This window comes from Doryrhamphus excisus, linkage group LG8 (assembly GCF_037039965.1).
Source record: "Doryrhamphus excisus strain RoL-2023G ecotype Guam linkage group LG8, RoL_Dexc_Guam_v1.1, whole genome shotgun sequence".
Taxonomy (NCBI): domain Eukaryota; kingdom Metazoa; phylum Chordata; class Actinopteri; order Syngnathiformes; family Syngnathidae; genus Doryrhamphus; species Doryrhamphus excisus.
Window position 1 is genome coordinate 6,232,682 of NC_136364.1, and position 18,651 is coordinate 6,251,332.

The window sequence follows — 18,651 nt, forward strand, 5'->3', positions numbered from 1 at the left end:
TCAGGGAAAACCAGGATGTGGAACAACAGTATCTTCTAGGAAAGTGCATTCACAGCACAGAAACATTGTGTAGTAATAAAAATATAAAGTATATATTATGTAAATAACGGTAATAATGATCTTACCAACATGCAGGGCCGCAATCAGGACACACACCGTTACCCATCTGATCATCATTGGCGATGCCATGTTTCTACCAAGAGAGGAGACATTTTCAGGAAAAAAATATATTAATCTGACGTTATTATTTTTACGGGAAGGCTGGAGCCTATCCCAGCTGACATGGGCCCTGGTGATTGGGCATGCAAGGATAAGGATCCTTGGATCAAAGGCCACTGTGATTGTTTTTGGTACAGTGGATATGCTAAAAAGTCATTTATACAAGAACATGTTTGGTTTTTTATTATAGCTTGACAAAGTAACTTTAATATTTCAACTCTATGCTACTAAAATGACAGGATTTTTAAATCATGCAATCATCAAATTGCGTTCCTTTTCTTGTTAAAATACAACTTTCTTCTCGTAATATTTTGACTTTATTCTCGTAAAATTTATTTTCCAAATATTACTTTGTTATTGTAGATTTTCTTCTTGAATTTTGACTTTATTCCCATAGGGATTTGACTCTATTATAACTTTTTTCCAAATTCACATTCGAAAATTACGACTTTTTTTTGCTTTGTTTGTCTCTTGTTATATTAAAAATGGAAAACAATAAGGTATTTTTTCTTTATTCAACTTGAGTCCCAATTGCAAGTATACAAACACGTAGTTCTGAAGAAAGAGAGCATCCTAAAGTTAACAAATGATATCGCATGCAAATAAAAAAGTGACAGTACTTACAGGATAGGATGCTGCGGCTGGTCGTCTTGCCAAAATGGTCAACGCATCCAGCCTTAAATACTTTAAGGCAAGGACATTTTCCATTTCAAGGCATTTCACACGCCCAAAAATGCTAAAGACGACAGACCCCCAAGGCAGTGGTCCTCAGTTATTTTCTGCCATGCCCTGCCTTGGGGACACAAATGTTTTTACACCGGCCCCTCAATTGAAAATACTATATAAAAAAAAAAAAAACTAACACAATATATACTTCTTTCTCTGTACAAATCACCTGGCATGGATAACACTGTGGAGCAGGGCTTGATGAGTTGGCCGGGTTGTTGTCAACTTAATAGGGTTGCACTGTAATCCATCTCCGTTGCTATGGAGACATAAACGGTATCTGCTACTCCTGAGATATTCAAGTCAAAAACCAGTCCAAGATTCCAAAGAGTAGCAGTATCATGTCTTATCTTCCAAGTACGTATATTTCTATTTCTATTTCTATCATTGTCTGCATGTTATCTTTCTTGTACGGATTTGACTGGTAAGACAAATCAGTGGCCTGAAAGTATTTGGTGATTCCGGACTATCCGAGGACGGATCTCCTTTTAATGTGACCTCTTGCACAAGACACACCAGCCCCTGTTGGAATGTGGTTCTTTGCTACGACTGATTTGCATGTCTTAAACTCAGAATCCGGCTTGACCAGACGGATCCTGAAAAGCGGACCGTTCCGCATTCTACATCTGTTTGCAAAGATTTGAATCTGTGTAAGTCCTTCTATTTGATTCTATTTGGGCTTTTTCGCCACAGCACTTCTGTTTCTTAAACTGTTATTTCATGATGCAGTGGAAAACGTGTCTACCTGGCCAACCCTTTTTAATACGCCGCAAATTTGGCTGCATCATCGTTTGCATCATCATTTGCGTATCTAATGAACAGCGTGTAGCTATTTTGACTCAGGTTACTCAGGTACTCAGGTTATTTACGCAACCATTAAGAAATTAGATATAATTATATTTATCATCGGATTGATTAGAATTATGATATCAACTACCTGTAAACTTTGAAAATGTGAATGTAAAATACTAAAAATTAATATTAGTATACAATAGTATTTCAAATTTTATATCCAGTATATGTTTAGTGATAGAGATGATTTTGACTTGTAGCTTGCATGCTGCAAAAGTGAGTCCAAAACGGCAAGAAGCACAAGAACATACTAAATAGCAGCGGTTGGCAAACAGGAAAAAAGGCAGAAAAATGAATGACTGGGACGATCGGCATGAGAGGACATGATTGACGCTAGGGAAGGTTGGGGAAACAATGACTCTGGGGGATGAAGTAGCACTACTCCAAACAGAAAGCAGATGGCAGATTTGGGTGAAGGACCGCCTTCTGTTTTTTTTTTGTTGTTGTTGTAATGCTTTGGATCTTTCAAAAAAAAATGTGCAAAATGCAAATTTCCAACTGGTTTTAAGATTTTGATCACTTTAATGGTGGAATTCATGTCGATTGTGTCTGATTTGGCTATTGTGTTGCTGTTGTGTCAGTTCGCTGCTGATGCCTTCACTGACCTTCTATGATCTGAAATGTCTTTTGTTTCCTGCCAACTGTGCATTCAACGACAATTAGATTTTCCAGTAGAACTGACAGAAATAAGAGTAATTGCCTTTATTGTACGGTTTTGGTGGTTTAATGTATTCATCTGGATTTAGATATCTTTTTTGTGTCTTATACAAACCATAAACTCTATCATTCATTGTAAACATCTTACATACACTGCTTATGCAAACATAATCATGTGATGTTTTAATGTCTCTTGCATGTGAGAAACAAACACATTGACCACTTGTAATATGCTACCTTTATTTGAGACTGATTTGATCCAAATTACAGTTCTAATTCATTTACATTTAGTTGAATTTAGCCATATTCCATAAATGAGTAATTTTTTTAGAGTAAATCAATAGCTTTAAAGGAGTTGTCAGGAAGGGCCGTGACTTGATGGTATTTAAACAGGTCAGACCCGATGAATAGGAACCATTTCTGGAAAAAAAGGATTCACACTGGTTAGTCATATACGATACATATACGTACATACATACATACATATACCGTATTTTCTGGACTATAAGTCACTGTGGAGTATAAGTCGCACAAGGCCAAATAAGCATAATTAGGTAGAAAAAAAACATACATAAGTCGCTCCGGAGTATAAGTCGCACAATGCCAAAGATGCATAATTAGGTAGAAAAAACATACATAAGTCGCACTGGAGTATCAGTAGCACAAGGCCAAAAATGCATAATCAGGTCGAAAAATACATAAGTCGCACTGGAGTATAAGTCGCACAAGGCCAAAAATGCATAATCAGTTAGAAAAAAACATACCTCAGTAACATTGGAGTATAAGTGTCATTTTTTGCGGGTAATTTATTTTCCAAACTACTTGACCAAAACAGACATTAGGTCATCTTGGAAGGCAAGTTATAACAATAAAAGAATAGAGAACAGGCTGAATAGGTGTAAGATATGCTAACACAATGCTTATTCAGCTACACTAAAAATAAACATGAACACAAAAGGTGTCCAGTGTTTATGGAACATAAATATTTTTTTCATTTATAAGTCGCTCTGGAGTACAAGTGGCAGGAACAGCCAACCTATGAAAAAAAGTGTGACTTATAGTCGGGAAAATATGGGATAAATACAGGTGGTCCTCGGGTTATATTTGAGTTGCGATCCTAGACTGTGATTTATTTTTAATAATTTGATTGATTTAAATAGGGAACAGCAAATATTAATGAACATTTTTACAAATGTAAATATGCCAGATTAGATTATAGATGCCATATATCGATAGTGATGTAAATCATACCTAACTCAAATCCGAAGTCAGTGACTGTACCACATTTGGCCTATGAAAATGCTTCAATTCACAAAGTGGTTACCTGAAGGGGGACAGAAGGGACACCAGAAACGAATGCGATAATCCGAGCACATCCCATGCTTCTGATCCATGTTTTTACAGATGAATCCTGTCTTGGAGTCGGATCTGTTGGTAAAGCACAGTCATGTCAATCAGGTGGATAAATGGAATGATAAAAAATATATATTTTTGTTGTTGTTGTGTTGCTCATATTGTTACATTTTTATGTTGTTATTTGTGCTCTGAAAAGAGTAAAAGGAATTTAACAATGTTTACTCAATGATTAATTAAGATGGCGCCGCCCGAGTGCAAGCGAGTTAAGGCAGCCTTTTTTAGTTTTTAATATTTATGACTTTCTTTCAAATTGTTAGACTTGGAGAATTTGACTTTTGTCCAATTTTAACAAAAGCAGCATTGATGTAAATTTGGTAACAATAATTTTGACACAAAGACAAATTTCTTCATCCAAGGGAGGCTCTGGGGGCAAATGGTACATTTTGCTTTTCTTTAGTCATTTTGCACTATTGACCTTTATTTCATTTGTTAAATAGAAATAGAAAAAATAAAAAGAAATGTTTTTGCAGGTAATACACGCTCCCCTTACAGCAAGTACTTACGTATGAATCACATCGCCTGTTGAAGCCACGCTCATGCCAGATGTAGTTTGGACTTCAATATCTCGGGGTGTTTGGCAGATTTGACCCGGATGCTCCCTTAGCAGGTCACGTAGAGTCTCGTAGTCTCCGTTACCGGAGGGGTCGTCTCGATCAAACCATTTAGTATAGCAACCTGCAGAAGGCGTATGAAGTTGAGTTGATCAATACCAACATAATCACATACCTCTTTTAGTAATTCAGATCCAATACATTCAGATCCAATACATTAAGTCGATATAATTGCGATGTTTAAGTCATGAGGTTTTTACCTCTTCGGGAGCAGAAATCGAGGGGACACTTGAAACGAACACGATAATCCGAGCAAAAGCTGTTCTTCTGGTCAGAGTTTTTACAGATGAATCCCACCTTGCTGTTCCATCTGTTGGGAAACACAATCATGTCAATCAGGACCAGTTTGGAACACCATAACTATGCCTGCAACTAACAATTATTTTAATCGTCCACTAGCCAGACATCTTTTTTGGATTAGTGGACTAGCTAAATGCTAATTGTGTTTATGAACTGCTGGACATGTTGGAGTCCACAGCTTGTTTTGAACTCGCAACTCGCTGTCAAAACCTACTCTAATAAATTCCCAAGTGTGGATACTCGGAGGAGAAATATCCACCCAAGTCAGATGTGAGTGTGGAAAATAACCGTCCTTGCATTGTTGATATTGTTGATATATTTATACCTTACTAACAAACTCTGGGAATACATTGGTGGACACAGGAGACTTTGAGGGGAAAAAAAGGAATGAAATGACCGCCAATAGTCTATTTTGCGCTTGTTTAGTTATTTTTAGTTATTTTGAGTTATCTGGTTTCAATTTCAATCAAAGAAATGTTTTTGTTGGTAATACACGCTCCCCTACAGCGAGTACTTACATGGCAATCACATCGCCGGTTGAAGCCACGCTCATCCCAGATGTAGTAAGGACTTCGATATCAGTGGGGGTTTTGCAGATTTGACCCGGATTCTCCTTTTGCAGGTCACGCAGAGTCTCGTAGTCTCCGTAACCAAAGGGGTCGTCTCGATCAAACCATCTAGTATAGCAACCTGAAGAAGGCGTATGAAGTTGAGTTGATCAATACCAAGATAATCATGTACCGTATTTAGTAATTCATATCATTTTTACAAAGCGCTGGTGTATTGGATGTAGATCAGATCCAATACATGAAGTCCATATAATCGGGATGTTTAAGTCATGAGGTTTTTACCTTTTGGGGCGCAGAAATTGACCGGACACTTGAAACGAACACGATAATCCGAGCAAAAGCCGTTCTTCTGGTCAGAGTTTTGACAGATGAATCCCACCTTGCTGTTCCATCTGTTGGGAAACACAATCATGTCAATCAGGACCAGTTTGGAACACCATAACTATGCCTGCAACTGACAATTAATTTAATGGTCCACTAAGTCAGACATCGTTTTTGGATTAGTGGACTAGCTAAATGCTAATTGTGTCTATCTGATTTCATTTTCAATCAAAGGAATGTTTTTGCTGGTAATACAGCGAGTACTTACGTGGCAATCACTTCGCCCGTTGAAGCCACGCTCATCCCAGATGTAGTAAGGACTTCGATATCAGTGGGGGTTTGGCAGATTTGACCTGGATTCTCCTTTTGCAGGTCACGGAGAGTCTCGTAGTCTCCGTTACCGGAGGGGTCGTCTCGATCAAACCATTTAGTGTAGCAACCTGAAGAAGGCGTATCAGGTTGAAAAACTTGATCAATACCAAAATGGATACAAATATTACCATGAGTTGATTGGCTACTATGAGGTTCTGAGGTTCTCTCTGAGGTTTGGCACCCTATAAATGTCACCCCAAATGTGTGTTTGTGTGTTCTTTAGAGTGGTGTGACTGAGGATGTCAGACCAGGCGGGAGGCGCGAGACATGGCTCTGCTGGACCCGATCTCAGCTGACTTTGGGAGATACAGTAGGTGGGTCGCCAGCCAATCACAGTTCATTGAACTAAAAGCTTGTATCATCATTGCTTGTCGTCAAAGGTCATGCCGAGTACTTCAGTCATACTTTAAAGGCAAGGCTTTGGGTAGTAATACTGTTTAGTACCTTTGATAGCTCATATATCCCAAATAAACAACATGTAGCCTGCTTACCTGTTGCGGCTTCCACATTGTTTCCTAAAAATGGGGAAAAAAAGAGGCTAGCTATAAAAACCAAGGAAATGATGATGGATCCAGCACAGACCAAATGGAAGCCATAGAAGAAAATACTACCATATACCACATATACCAATACCATTTGTATGTAAACGCAACCTAGTAGACATGGAGGAGCATTCACAGCGAAGTTTCTTTAAAACATCACATGCCAATTTCACATAAATTATGACGCTTTTTCAACGTCAAATCCATTTATTTAAGTTGTATTATTTTGACATTCTTGATCAATGTATAATTCTATAAATAATCAGTATTCATTAAAAATAAGTAATCATTTTTAAATGGTCTTACCAACATGCAGGGCCGCAATCAGGACAAACGCCTGCAGGATCAAATGTATTATTATTATTATTATTATTAGCACAATGTACTTTTAAATCTTATTAGCAGTATTTCAATAAATTTTATACATTACCCATACAATTATTATTGAGGATGCCATGTTTCTATCCTTTAAAAAAAAATGAAGAAATGTGTTAATTTGTTTTAAGAGTCCATAATAATAATAATTATTACGCGCTGTTATAAGTGTGAAAGCTCTTACCATACAGGATGCTGGTTGTTGGTTGTCGTCCGTCCAAATGGTGGAAGCGGGCAGCCTTAAATACTTTTGGCGAGAGATAACCAATCATTCAAAGAAACATTCCACTTGACAGACTTCCACGCACCCAAAGATGCCAGAGGTTACGGGGTTCCTAAAGCAGCGGTAGTCCTTTATCCAGTGGACATATCATTCAGAAATGCAATTCCGAGCCGGATAATATATGAATATTTATTAATATGAATTGCTGGCATTGCTCAAGCGTGAATAAAAACACTAAAGGCTTGCTAACCTTGGAAGAAATCAAACTGGTGGCACAAACAGTCCGATAAAATGAAATCAGGGCTCAAGTTGACCCGTTGTTGTGCTTTAGTCGTTCCGTCCTCGTTATCTGCACACCAAGCAATTTATAAGATAACGTGGCATAAGTTGGACTTGCAACTTGTATATTTTACATCACATCACAACTCTCACCACTGTATGAATTCATAAGCAGAATAATATACAGTAATACCATGTTTATCATATTAATTGGTTCCAGACCTGACCCTGAAACCGAGTAGGATTCCTATTTGTCTTCATGTGCGGCTTTTAAAATGATGTGAAATTCTTTGGACATTTTCACATCGAAGTGTACTCAGTTTTCTTGCCAGGGGTTTATGAATAAATGGCAGTGTACTTATTTTGAGAGTACAGTAAATGTACATTTATAAAAGTTCACTGACTACTTTATATTGTATTAAAGTATGATTTATTTGCAGAAATTTAAGCGGGCACTTTTGACGAGGGATGTAAATCGCGTTGTGATGGACAATTCCAATGGAATCCAGACACGCAGGTTCCCATACGATACATTTTAAAACCAGAATGATCCAGTGCGGTGCAATCGATTTGATTCAATTCCACAGTTAACGGTTGTTGACGTAGACATCTGAAACCGAGCATTCGGAGCCACAACCCAAATGTCCTTCAGAGCTCAGTGAAGAACCAGTCAGTATCCTGAAGGTCTTCGGTGATACAGGACTATCTCAGGATAGCTGTGACCTCTTACACGAGACACACCAGCACCGGTTGGGATGTGCTACTTTTTGTTGTTTCCATGTTATGAGTTATTGAAATCTTGACCAGTTTGACCAGACCGACCCTACAGATCGGACAAACCGTCCTGCAATCCGTATCTGTTATCTGACCTCATTGCAAAGATAATAGTCCCTTTGTCCTTCTTTCCACAGCGTTCTGCACCCTCCATCATAGTCATTCATACGTTTATTCATTCTGTTGACTCCACTTTCTTTCAGATATAATTCTAGGATCAGTAAAAACTATCAGGACCACAGGAATACCAGAATTTGCACACATCTACTTCAGTCCTTGTCTATGTTGTTGGTTCCTATACTAAATCATTTCAGTTAGTTGTGTACTAAATACGCTAGCTTTCGTATGTTATGTTACTATTTGCAGTGTCGGAAAGGCTTATTGTTTTGAAATGCTTATTGGAACGCCGCTTGGAATGCTGTAAGACAACAGCCACTAACACAATCAATACATAATAACATGTTATTACTTATTGTTTTCTTCATTCACTCGCACAACCACGTCTAACGGCTTTTTCTGCAGAGAAGCAAATTCAAGTCCAACACCTCAAACATTTCAACAGGAGAAAATGATTTTCATACCAAAATAACTACATTTATTCACAGATTTACAACCAGGGGCGTCACTAGGTTCTGAGGACGGGGGGGCTTAGCCCCCTGGAGACACACAAGATATGAATGAATGTAGTAGACATTCAAAAAAATCCCCCAAAATCCAAAAAAACAAATAAGGAACAAGAAGCGCCATATAACTTTCCCACTTTTGGACAGATTTAGTAGAGATACCATTAAATGTACACAAGTACACACAATCTATACTGCAAAACCAGTGGACATCAATTATATAATAATCATTATATAATATTATTAATTAGCCTATTATTATTATTATTATCATCATTATTCTTATTCTGATTATTACTACTTCTACTACTACTAGTAGTAGGCTAGTATTAGCTTGCTTATTGGATTGTTTATTAGCCTGCTTTTGCCCTATGATATGAACTTTGTCAGAGATTTTTTTTGTAAAAAAAAAAAATCTACAAAAAATAAAACAATCTATAAAAATATCAAATTATTTAGGGGTGCATAAGAACATTTTAGGGGGGCTGAAGCCCCCTAATAAGCCGAATGCCGCCACTGTTTAGAACAGGGGTGGGCAAACTACGGCCCGGGGGCCACATGCGGCCCACCAAGCGTTTGAATCCGGCCCGCCAGTTCCTTTCCAGGTCTTTCAACTTTCATTCATTTTCTACCGCTTTTCCTCACAAGGGTCGCAGGGGGTGCTGGAGCCTATCCCAGCTGTCTTTGGGCAAGAGGCGGGGTACACCCTGGACTGGTGGCCAGCCAATCACAGGGCACATATAGACAAACAACCATTCACACTCACATTCATACCTATGGACAATTTGGAGTCGCCAATTAACCTAGCATGTTTTTAGAATGTGGGAGGAAAACCCACGCATGCATGGGGAGAACATGCAAACTCCACACAGAGATGGTCGAGGGTGGAATTGAACCCTGGTCTCCTAGCTGTGAGGTCTGCGTGCTAACTACTCGACCGTATTTCAATTTTTAATATATTCATACAAACTAGCAACATGACTTGCTAGTCGGATGTCTTATTTAGTAAAAAAAACCCCAACAAAACTGTTAAATTAAATGACATAGTTTGATGTGGTCTGATGATTAAAGTGCTCCGGAAAAAAAGAACATGAGAACATACAGCTGATAGTATAACACTTTTACAGATAAAATTAGATTAATAATTAAAGGAAAATTATAAGCATAAAATAGTGTGTGTGTGTTAATACATTTTTATTTAAATATGTAATGATATATTTAAATATTTAATATATATATATATATTTTATTTATATAAATAAATGTATAAAAATATATATATATTATATTATATACATATTTAAATATATAAATATTTATTTATATAAATATATATGTTAAATATATGTTCTGGCCCCCCGGAGAATTTTGTTAACTCAGTGCGGCCCACAAGTCAAAATATTTGCCCACCCCTGGTTTAGAACATAACAATGTAATAATAATGGTACCCATTATGTCATTGGATGGTCATATCACCTCATACTTGCATTATTAAAAAAACAAAAAAACACAAAAAAAACCTTAAACTGTATTATGGAAAGCAGGAAGTGAACAAATGTAAGAGTTAGTGATTGTAAAAGTACCAGATGGAGGGGTAGGATTTAATAAGCTTTGCTTCTTCCTACTCCTTTTGGACATGTGGAACTGTGAACTGATTATGGGATGCACTCAATTGGAATCTGATGCATGTTCAAATGAAATTAAACCATTAGCATTAGCATTACCATTACCGTAACAGATTCTGAACTATTCACAGATGTTTACATGTGTGTGTAAACGATTGACGTGTGTGTGCATACAACAAGTACAACAACGGCGTCACCAAGGTCACCTCTATCTTTTGCGATTGTGACAGATTCCCAGCAGGACAAACTCTGTCCCAGTGGAAGCTGCCTGTACTTTTGTCTCTGCTGGATTCGTCCGTTTTCCTCTGGAAGTCCACAGTTCAGCAACTTCTGTTGCCGCCAATCACAGGAAAATAGAACTATTCCCCCCTGCTGGGACAGAAAATACATTGAGTACGAGTCTGAAATTCACACCCAGGATGCGTAAGACTTGTTGACCTGTTGCTCCCGCAGGAAAAGCAAAAGACGTTGATGGACGTCTTTACTTTTGGTCGTTAGGTTTTGAAAAGACGTCAACAGATGTCTTTGGCACTGAATGAGTTACCAACAGTGTTGGGCACGTTACTTTCAAAAAGTCATTCGTTATCGTTAGTAGTTACTTCTCCAAAAAAGTAACTGAGTTACTCCACTACAAAAGTAACTAGTTACCAGTAAAGGTAACTATTGTATTACTCGCGCCTCTGGATTTGCAGACCAGGGTGGTAGTAGGTTGGAGGTTGTGGGACAACTATAGGGGGTTCACACTCAGCCTCCCTAGGAAAGTCTTATCCAGTGTGCTGGAGGGAAGGGTAAGGGGATAAGGGTAAGGCCGTAAGTCCAATCTCCGCTACAGCCTTGCAGGTGTACTGGGGGGTACATAGGAATTTGCCCATCCGGTCTACATGTGCTTTGTGGTCTCGGAAAAGGTATTGGACCGTGTCCCTCGAAGTGTCCTGTGGGGGGTGCTCCGGGAGAATGGGATTGGTGCCATACGGTTTCTTGTCCACTTGGAGCAGAAGCCTGGTTCGCATTGCCAGCACGAAGTCGAGCCTGTTTCTGGTGAACTTTGTCACTGATTTTCTTCGTAATCTTCATGGACAGAAATGTTATGTACAGCTCAAACATCAATGGAGTTCAGTTTTGGGGCCTACGGATCTGGTCTCTACTGTTTGCAGACGATGTGGTCCTGATGGCCTTATCGGGCCGTGACCTTCTGCGTTTACTCGAGTGTCAAGCTTCTGGGATCAGACTCATAAGTCCAAATCTGAGGCCATGGTTCTCAGTTGGAAAAGGGATTTGACCGTGTTGGGCGTGAGTTCTTGCCCCGGGTGGACGAGTTCTTGTATCTCAGGGTCTTGTTCATATTTAGGGAAGGTTGGAGTGTGAAGTTGTTGTACCAGACCAGACAAAGCTGAGCCAGATGTAATCATGTGACATTCTTCTATGTAACTTGCATGTCAGGAACAAATCAACCATGACCAGTTTTGATATGTTACCTTTATTTGATTGCGAAGTCAGTGATGACAAGAAGACAAGTATGAATCATATTTCATTTCATTCTGTTTACCCATCCACCGTAACTGATTTTTTTAGAGGAAGTCTTGACCTCTGAATGTTTCAGGAAATCAGTGGCTTGCTGTTATCTCATCCGCACAGGCATCCAAAGCGTACTTGGTAGTCATAGCAGTCTTCACCCTTCTGGTCACTGTGGCGACAGGCAAAACCTTCAGAAGGACTGAACCTAAAAAAAAAAGGGTTCACACCATTTAGTCGTGTTTACTCTTTAGTAACAAAGAAATTTAGGTTTTCATATTTCTGTTTTAATATGTAGTTGGACTTTGAATAAATCGTTTATTTTTCAACTTGCAACCTGGCCGAGAACAGGCGTATCCACATGTTTTCAACCAAGGGCCAAATACTCAAAAAATGAAAGGATGAAAGGGACACTTTGGGATTTTGTGGAGAAACATGAGTGGCTATGCTAAGAAGGTATAGCAATGTATTCACAATGTAGGCGAATAAGTGTATTATTAGTATGAACTTTTTGATATTTTTTCCCCAAATATTTGTTTCTTAAATAATCATTGTAAATTTATTTTTGGGATGCTGACGTTATTCCCATAATGCCTTTTTTCATGTTAGAATACAGCTTTTTTTTTCATTTTTCCATTTTAACTCATTTCCATTTTCGCCGTTGTGTGTTCAAGTATTCCAACATTCTATTGTAAGTTTTCATTTTTAATTATGACTTTATTTCTTCTTTAATATTTCAATTTTATGCTATAATCTTACAAGCTTGGAATTTTTTTGGGCCAGTTTGAGATATGGCTTTTTCTTGGCAATCCAGGTTACGACCTGCGAGGCGTCTTTGTCTTAAACTACATACTCTCAGATATGCATCGTTTTTCTGTCCTTGTTAGACCCAGTTTGTGCTGCTCTCTGAAAGGAGTAGTTAACAGCATGGTAAGAGATTTTAGTTTGGCTTTTCTAATCATCGATGCAAAAATGTACATCCTTCTTTTAAAATCATCTGATTCATTTTCATTGTTTGTGAAATGGAAAAAAATGTTGGTGAAATGCATGAAAATGTGTTTTTTTTTTTGGAAAACAAAGACATTTGATCCCAAACTTTTGAGCGGTATTGTACCTTCTGGTTGACCGCATAGTGTACAGTAAAAGATATACTGTACATCTGAATCTTAACCACAATACTTTTTAAAACTTACTTGTAAGGTATCTGCCCAGAATTGACGAATGGATATCCGTCTTCAGCAGTGACAACTTCTATGGAGACAGGGTGGTCACAGATGACATCGGGATACTTGGTGGAAATTTTTTCGAAGAGCTCAAAGTCCCCCGTTCCATTTGGACTGTCACTATTGAACCAATCGGTGAAGCACACTGTTGGGCAGAGCATCGTTATCGTTAGTTGCATTTCATTTGTATGGATTTCCATGATTGTTTTTTTTTTTAGGAATGATCCCTGTCTTACCGTTCGCGTGGCAAAAGTCAAGAGGACACTCAAAACGTACACGATAATCGGAACAAATTCCCTTCTTCTGGTCTGAATTTTTACAGATGAATCCAGTGTCGGTGTCAGCTCTGCAAGCAGACAAGTTCAGTGAGAACATTGTGAGGCGTCCGGCCAAATATCAGGTGATTATTACAGGAGACATATTACACGAGTTCCAATACTAGAGAAACCCATATACTGTGAATGTATAAAGTACCGCTGGTGCATTCCATACTTACACATAAATCACATCGCCTGTCGAATCCACACTGCCTCCGGATTTAGTCTCGACCTTAATTTCAATCGGAACGTCGCAAATTTTGTTTGGGAATTTGCTTCTCAGTTGAGTAAGCGTCTCAAAGTCACCCCCGTCCCTGGGGTTGTCGCTGTTCAACCACTCGGTCCAGCATACTGATGCAGAAATGACATACAAATAAAATCAGTTCTTGTTCCGGGACAATTGATACTCTCTTAGCACACAACACAACGTTAAATGGTTGAATCGGGGTTACCTGGTGGGTTGCAGAAATCCAGGGGACACCTGAAGCGAACGCGATAATCTGAGCACAAGCCGCCATGAGGCTGACCGTAGTTTTCACAAACGAATCCTGTAATGGTGTCAGCTCTGTTGGGGAAAACACCAGCATGTCAATCGGCACAGCTTTGGAACTTTGATCGTGGCAGGATAGGAGCCATATTTTTCACTTTATTGTCACAGCTGTCCGATCATATTTTTACCTTGTTGATATTGTTCAATTCGAGAAGCTTTTGAGGGTAAGAAAAGCAGACGGCCGATATAGCCAAAGACAAAATCGTATAAAATATGTGAAAATGGTATTTTAAACAATAAAAAAATAAGATAAGATATGCCTTAATTCGTCCCTCGGTGAGGAAATTAGCATTGCACAGCAGCAAGAGAACAGAATCAGTTAAGCAGTACAAAATACACAATATAAAAATAAAGAATATTAACAACCCAAGTATTAACAAATTAACAATTTTACCCAGGGTTATATACAAATACAGTGTGCAAGATAATATGAAATATGAGATGAAATTAATTAATTCATCAAATTACAATTAATGAATCAAATTTTTTAATCATCAAATTAAAATTAATTAATCAATTAAGAAATACTATAATACAAATACTATATCAATTAAGCTTTATTCACAATTCACACCTTTACGTTTATGATCAGTCATCGTTTCAACGGACAAATGATCAAAGTATCAAGTATTTGACTTGAGAAAGGATTTTAGAGCATGAAGAGCTGTTCTCGGAAGTATCGCCATATCATGGCAAACATACGCGTACATGTTTTTGCAGGTAATATCTGCTCCCCGTACAGAAAGATCAGCAAGCGCTTACACAGCAATCGCATCGCCCGTCGCAGCCACGGTGAAACCATCTGTCGTTTGGACTTCGATATCAAGTGGGTGTTTGCAGATTTCATATGGATTTTCATCACGCAGGGATGCAAGCGTCTCAAAGTCTCCTCGACCAGCGGGGTTGTCACGATCAAACCATTTAGTGTAGCAATCTGCAAAATGCATATCAAGTTGATCAATACCAAGACTGTCAAATGAATGCTTTCAATTAGACTCATTTTTTATTGTGCGACATATACAGGTCACAAGAAATGAGAATACTTAATAATAATAATAATATCACTCATAAATACCTCAACAACAACGGATTTCACAGGATTACCTTGGTCTTTGCAGAAATGGCTGGGGCAGATGAAACGAACTCGATAATCAAAGCAAATTCCGCTCTTCTGGTCGTCATTTTTGCAGCTAAAGCCGATGGCAGGGTCAGCTCTGTGGATGAGAAAGAGGTCGTTTTAATCCATACAGCCTGGAGAGCCCACAACTCAATTCAATAGACCTGATTGCATGGAAAAGTATGGAAGCTTTCACCTGTGCTCTGACAAAAAATTGCATGGTGTCGCTAAAGTCTGGACACATAATGATAATAATTAAAATAATTTAAAATAAATTATATAGTATGAATTAATTAATGTAATATTATGCAATATATTTAGATTTACTATAGACTTTTTTTAATTCATAAAAAAAGAACTTTGTAGTTTTATATCAGCATTACTCCCATAATAAGTGATACATAAAGTACTTACATATGGATGATGTCGCCTGTTGTAGACGGTTTATGTCCGTCTACGGTTTCCACCTCGATGTCAATTGGGTATTCGCAGATTGCATCGGGGAATTTGCGACGTAGCAGGCCAAGTAACTCAGAGTCTCCGTTCCCTTTGCTGGGGCTATCTTGATTAAACCAGCGAGTATAGCACACTAAAGAAATAATAAAAAAAAAAACATTCTCAGCTGTAGTTTGAAGTATTTCATCCGTAAGCGCTCAGTCATTTGCTCTTCGGGTACAATGATGGGAGATATACGGCAGAACAAGTGGAACACGTACAGTAGACCACAATGATGTGTTTTTGTAATAAAGTACCGTATTTTCTGGACTATAAGTCGCACAAGGCCAAAAAAGCATAATTAGGTAAAAAAAAAACATACATAAGTCACACTGGAGTATAAGTCGCACAAGGCCAAAAAAGCATAATTAGGTAAAAAAAACATACATAAGTCGAACTGGAGTATAAGTCGCACAAGGCCAAAAATGCATAATCAGGTAGAAAAAAACATACATAAGTTGCTCCGGAGTATAAGTCGCACAAGGCCAAAAATGCATAATCAGGTAGAAAAAAAACATACATAAGTCGAACTGGAGTATAAGTCGCACAAGCCCAAAAATGCATAATCAGATAGAAAAAACATACATAAGTCGCACTGGAGTATAAGTTGCACAAGGCCAAAAATGCATAATTAGGTAAAAAAAACATACATAAGTCGAACTGGAGTATAAGTCGCACAAGGCCAAAAATGCATAATCAAGAAGAGAAAAACATACATAAGTCGCACTGGAGTATAAGTCGCACAAGCCCAAAAATGCATAATCAGGTAGAAAAAAACATACATAAGTTGCTCCGGAGTATAAGTCGCACAAGCCCAAAAATGCATAATCAGATAGAAAAAACATACATCAGTCGCACTGGAGTATAAGTTGCACAAGGCCAAAAATGCATAATTAGGTAAAAAAAACATACATAAGTCGAACTGGAGTATAAGTCGCACAAGGCCAAAAATGCATAATCAGGTAGAAAAAAACATACATAAGTCGCACTGGAGCATAAGTGGCATTTTTTGCGGGTAATTTATTTTCCAAACTACTTGACCAAAACAGACATTAGGTCCTCTTGGAAGGCAAGTTGTAACAATTAAAGAATAGAGAACAGGCTGAATAGGTGTAAGATATGCTAACACAATGCTTATTCAGCTACACTAAAAATAAACATGAACACAAAAGGTGTCCAGTGTTTATGGAACATAAACACTTTTTTCAATTATAAGTCGCTCTGGAGTGTAAGTGGCAGGAACAGCCAACCTGTGAAAAATAGTGCCACTTATAGTCCGGAAAATACGGCAATACCAATTAATGTTAAAGTTGTATACTTTCATAGTTCATGATATATTCCTTATTTGAACGCCAGAGTTTTTATGTACTTTCAATTGAACAAAAGAACACAAGAACTGAAATTGACAAATACAAGTTTTCATGGAACGTTTAAGGATAAAAGTTGATACTTCCTTAGCTGGTTTCATCTGAATTCGTTGAAGAAATATTGGTGACTTGTTACAATGACTCCAAAGCCACATTTCAACAGTTCATTTGTTTGGTTTAGACAACAACAAAAAACTGAAAGTGGCGTATGATTACCTTCTGGTTTGCAGAACTCAAGGGGGCACATGAAACGAACTTGATAATCCGAGCACAAACCCTTTGGCTGGTCGCAAGTTCTGCAGACAAATCCGGTTTTTGTGTCGGCCCTGCAGGGACAAAAAGAGGACTGGGTCAGTATGTATTCATCCTACTGTACGTAGGATGAATTGAGCACTTCAGACATGTTGAAAAGCCAAAACACCACACAGACACACATATTGTATGAAAAACATCAAGTACTTACGCATAAATCACATCGCCCGTTGACTCCACACTCTTCCCCGATGCCGTTTTGACCTGGATTTCAATTGGGTGTTCGCAGATTTGCCACTCATAAGTGTTTTGAAGATCAACAAGAGTCTCAAAGTCCCCATCACCGGATGGCTTGTCTCCATTAAGCCACGGCGTCCAGCATTCTAGAGTAATCATGACAAAGGTGGGACATTTTTCCATCATCCATCCAGTTATATCTACTTGCGTATATCTAGCTGTAGGGCACATGGGCAATTGCCCAAGCCGGCAAGGATGAGAGGGATCATATTTATATGTGCTGTTAGGAATGGAATATTTTCCCTCTGCTATCAACAAGCCTTCAAAGCAGAGGGAAAATATTAATCCTCTGCTTTTGAAGCAGACATGTTCAAGGCCTGTTCCTAACGGTGCCCAGCATTTATTTGCGCGTCAGGTCAAAATACAGTATATGTGTCAGATGAGTGCCCTCTACAGGCTGCCAGGTGAGGTTGTCAACAAACATGTCAAAGAGACGGTCAAAACCGTTGGGTGCACAGTATAAAAATAGAGTAAAGAAGAAGAGGTACAAAGGATGACCTTCTATGGGGCAGAAGTTGATGGGGCACTTAAAACGAACACAATAATCCGAGCACTGGCCGCTTGACTGGTCTTCATTTTTACAGATGAATCCTCTGGTTGCATCAGAACTGCACAGGGAAACAGATTCAGTTGCACTTCAAATGATTCATCAAATGTATATTTCACTTCATACTTCATACAGTGGAGCTTGCTTAAGTCCAGATTCCTCGGAGTGGCTGACTCGGATCGACACAACCAAAACTAGCCATTCCTCCGAGATGTAAGTCAAGGATTTGTAAAACCTTTGTTGTTTAGCAACCACCCTGCCTTATTTCTTTTCATTGACTTCAACGTCATTCGACGTAAACTCATACGTTTTTCACTGAATGATGGACAAAAGTGGTAGACCATTCAGCATTTAGACGGGTTGTCAACTTAAGCCAGTTCCACTCTGTTAATTGTGTTGCAAGTTTCTAAACTTTGCAATGATGGTTGATCTCTTAAATATCAAACATATGTACACTGCCGCTCAAAAGTTTGGGATGACTTGGAAATGT

General features: G+C 38.4%; 1 protein-coding gene and 1 long non-coding RNA gene across 2 annotated transcripts; both read right to left on the minus strand.

Annotated features, from left to right (window-relative positions):
- Positions 1 to 2,744: 2,744 nt before the first annotated feature.
- LOC144899624 (uncharacterized) lies at positions 2,745 to 4,527 on the minus strand. The gene is made up of 3 exons (XR_013627906.1): positions 4,374 to 4,527; positions 3,779 to 3,882; positions 2,745 to 2,874 (listed from the first exon to the last, which is right to left on the minus strand). It is a non-coding gene; the product is annotated as an uncharacterized LOC144899624 (long non-coding RNA).
- Positions 4,528 to 4,661: 134 nt separating this feature from the next.
- On the minus strand, positions 4,662 to 17,468 carry LOC131134906 (mucin-5AC). The gene is made up of 16 exons (XM_078792962.1): positions 17,437 to 17,468; positions 17,282 to 17,391; positions 15,618 to 15,792; positions 15,191 to 15,300; positions 14,849 to 15,020; positions 13,989 to 14,101; positions 13,716 to 13,887; positions 13,456 to 13,565; positions 13,190 to 13,364; positions 12,135 to 12,204; positions 10,733 to 10,853; positions 6,535 to 6,558; positions 5,940 to 6,111; positions 5,633 to 5,742; positions 5,300 to 5,471; positions 4,662 to 4,791 (listed from the first exon to the last, which is right to left on the minus strand). Exons 1-16 carry the CDS (start codon positions 17,466 to 17,468, stop codon positions 4,662 to 4,664), a joined length of 1,968 nt encoding a protein of 655 aa, XP_078649088.1.
- Between the last annotated feature and the right edge of the window lie 1,183 nt (positions 17,469 to 18,651).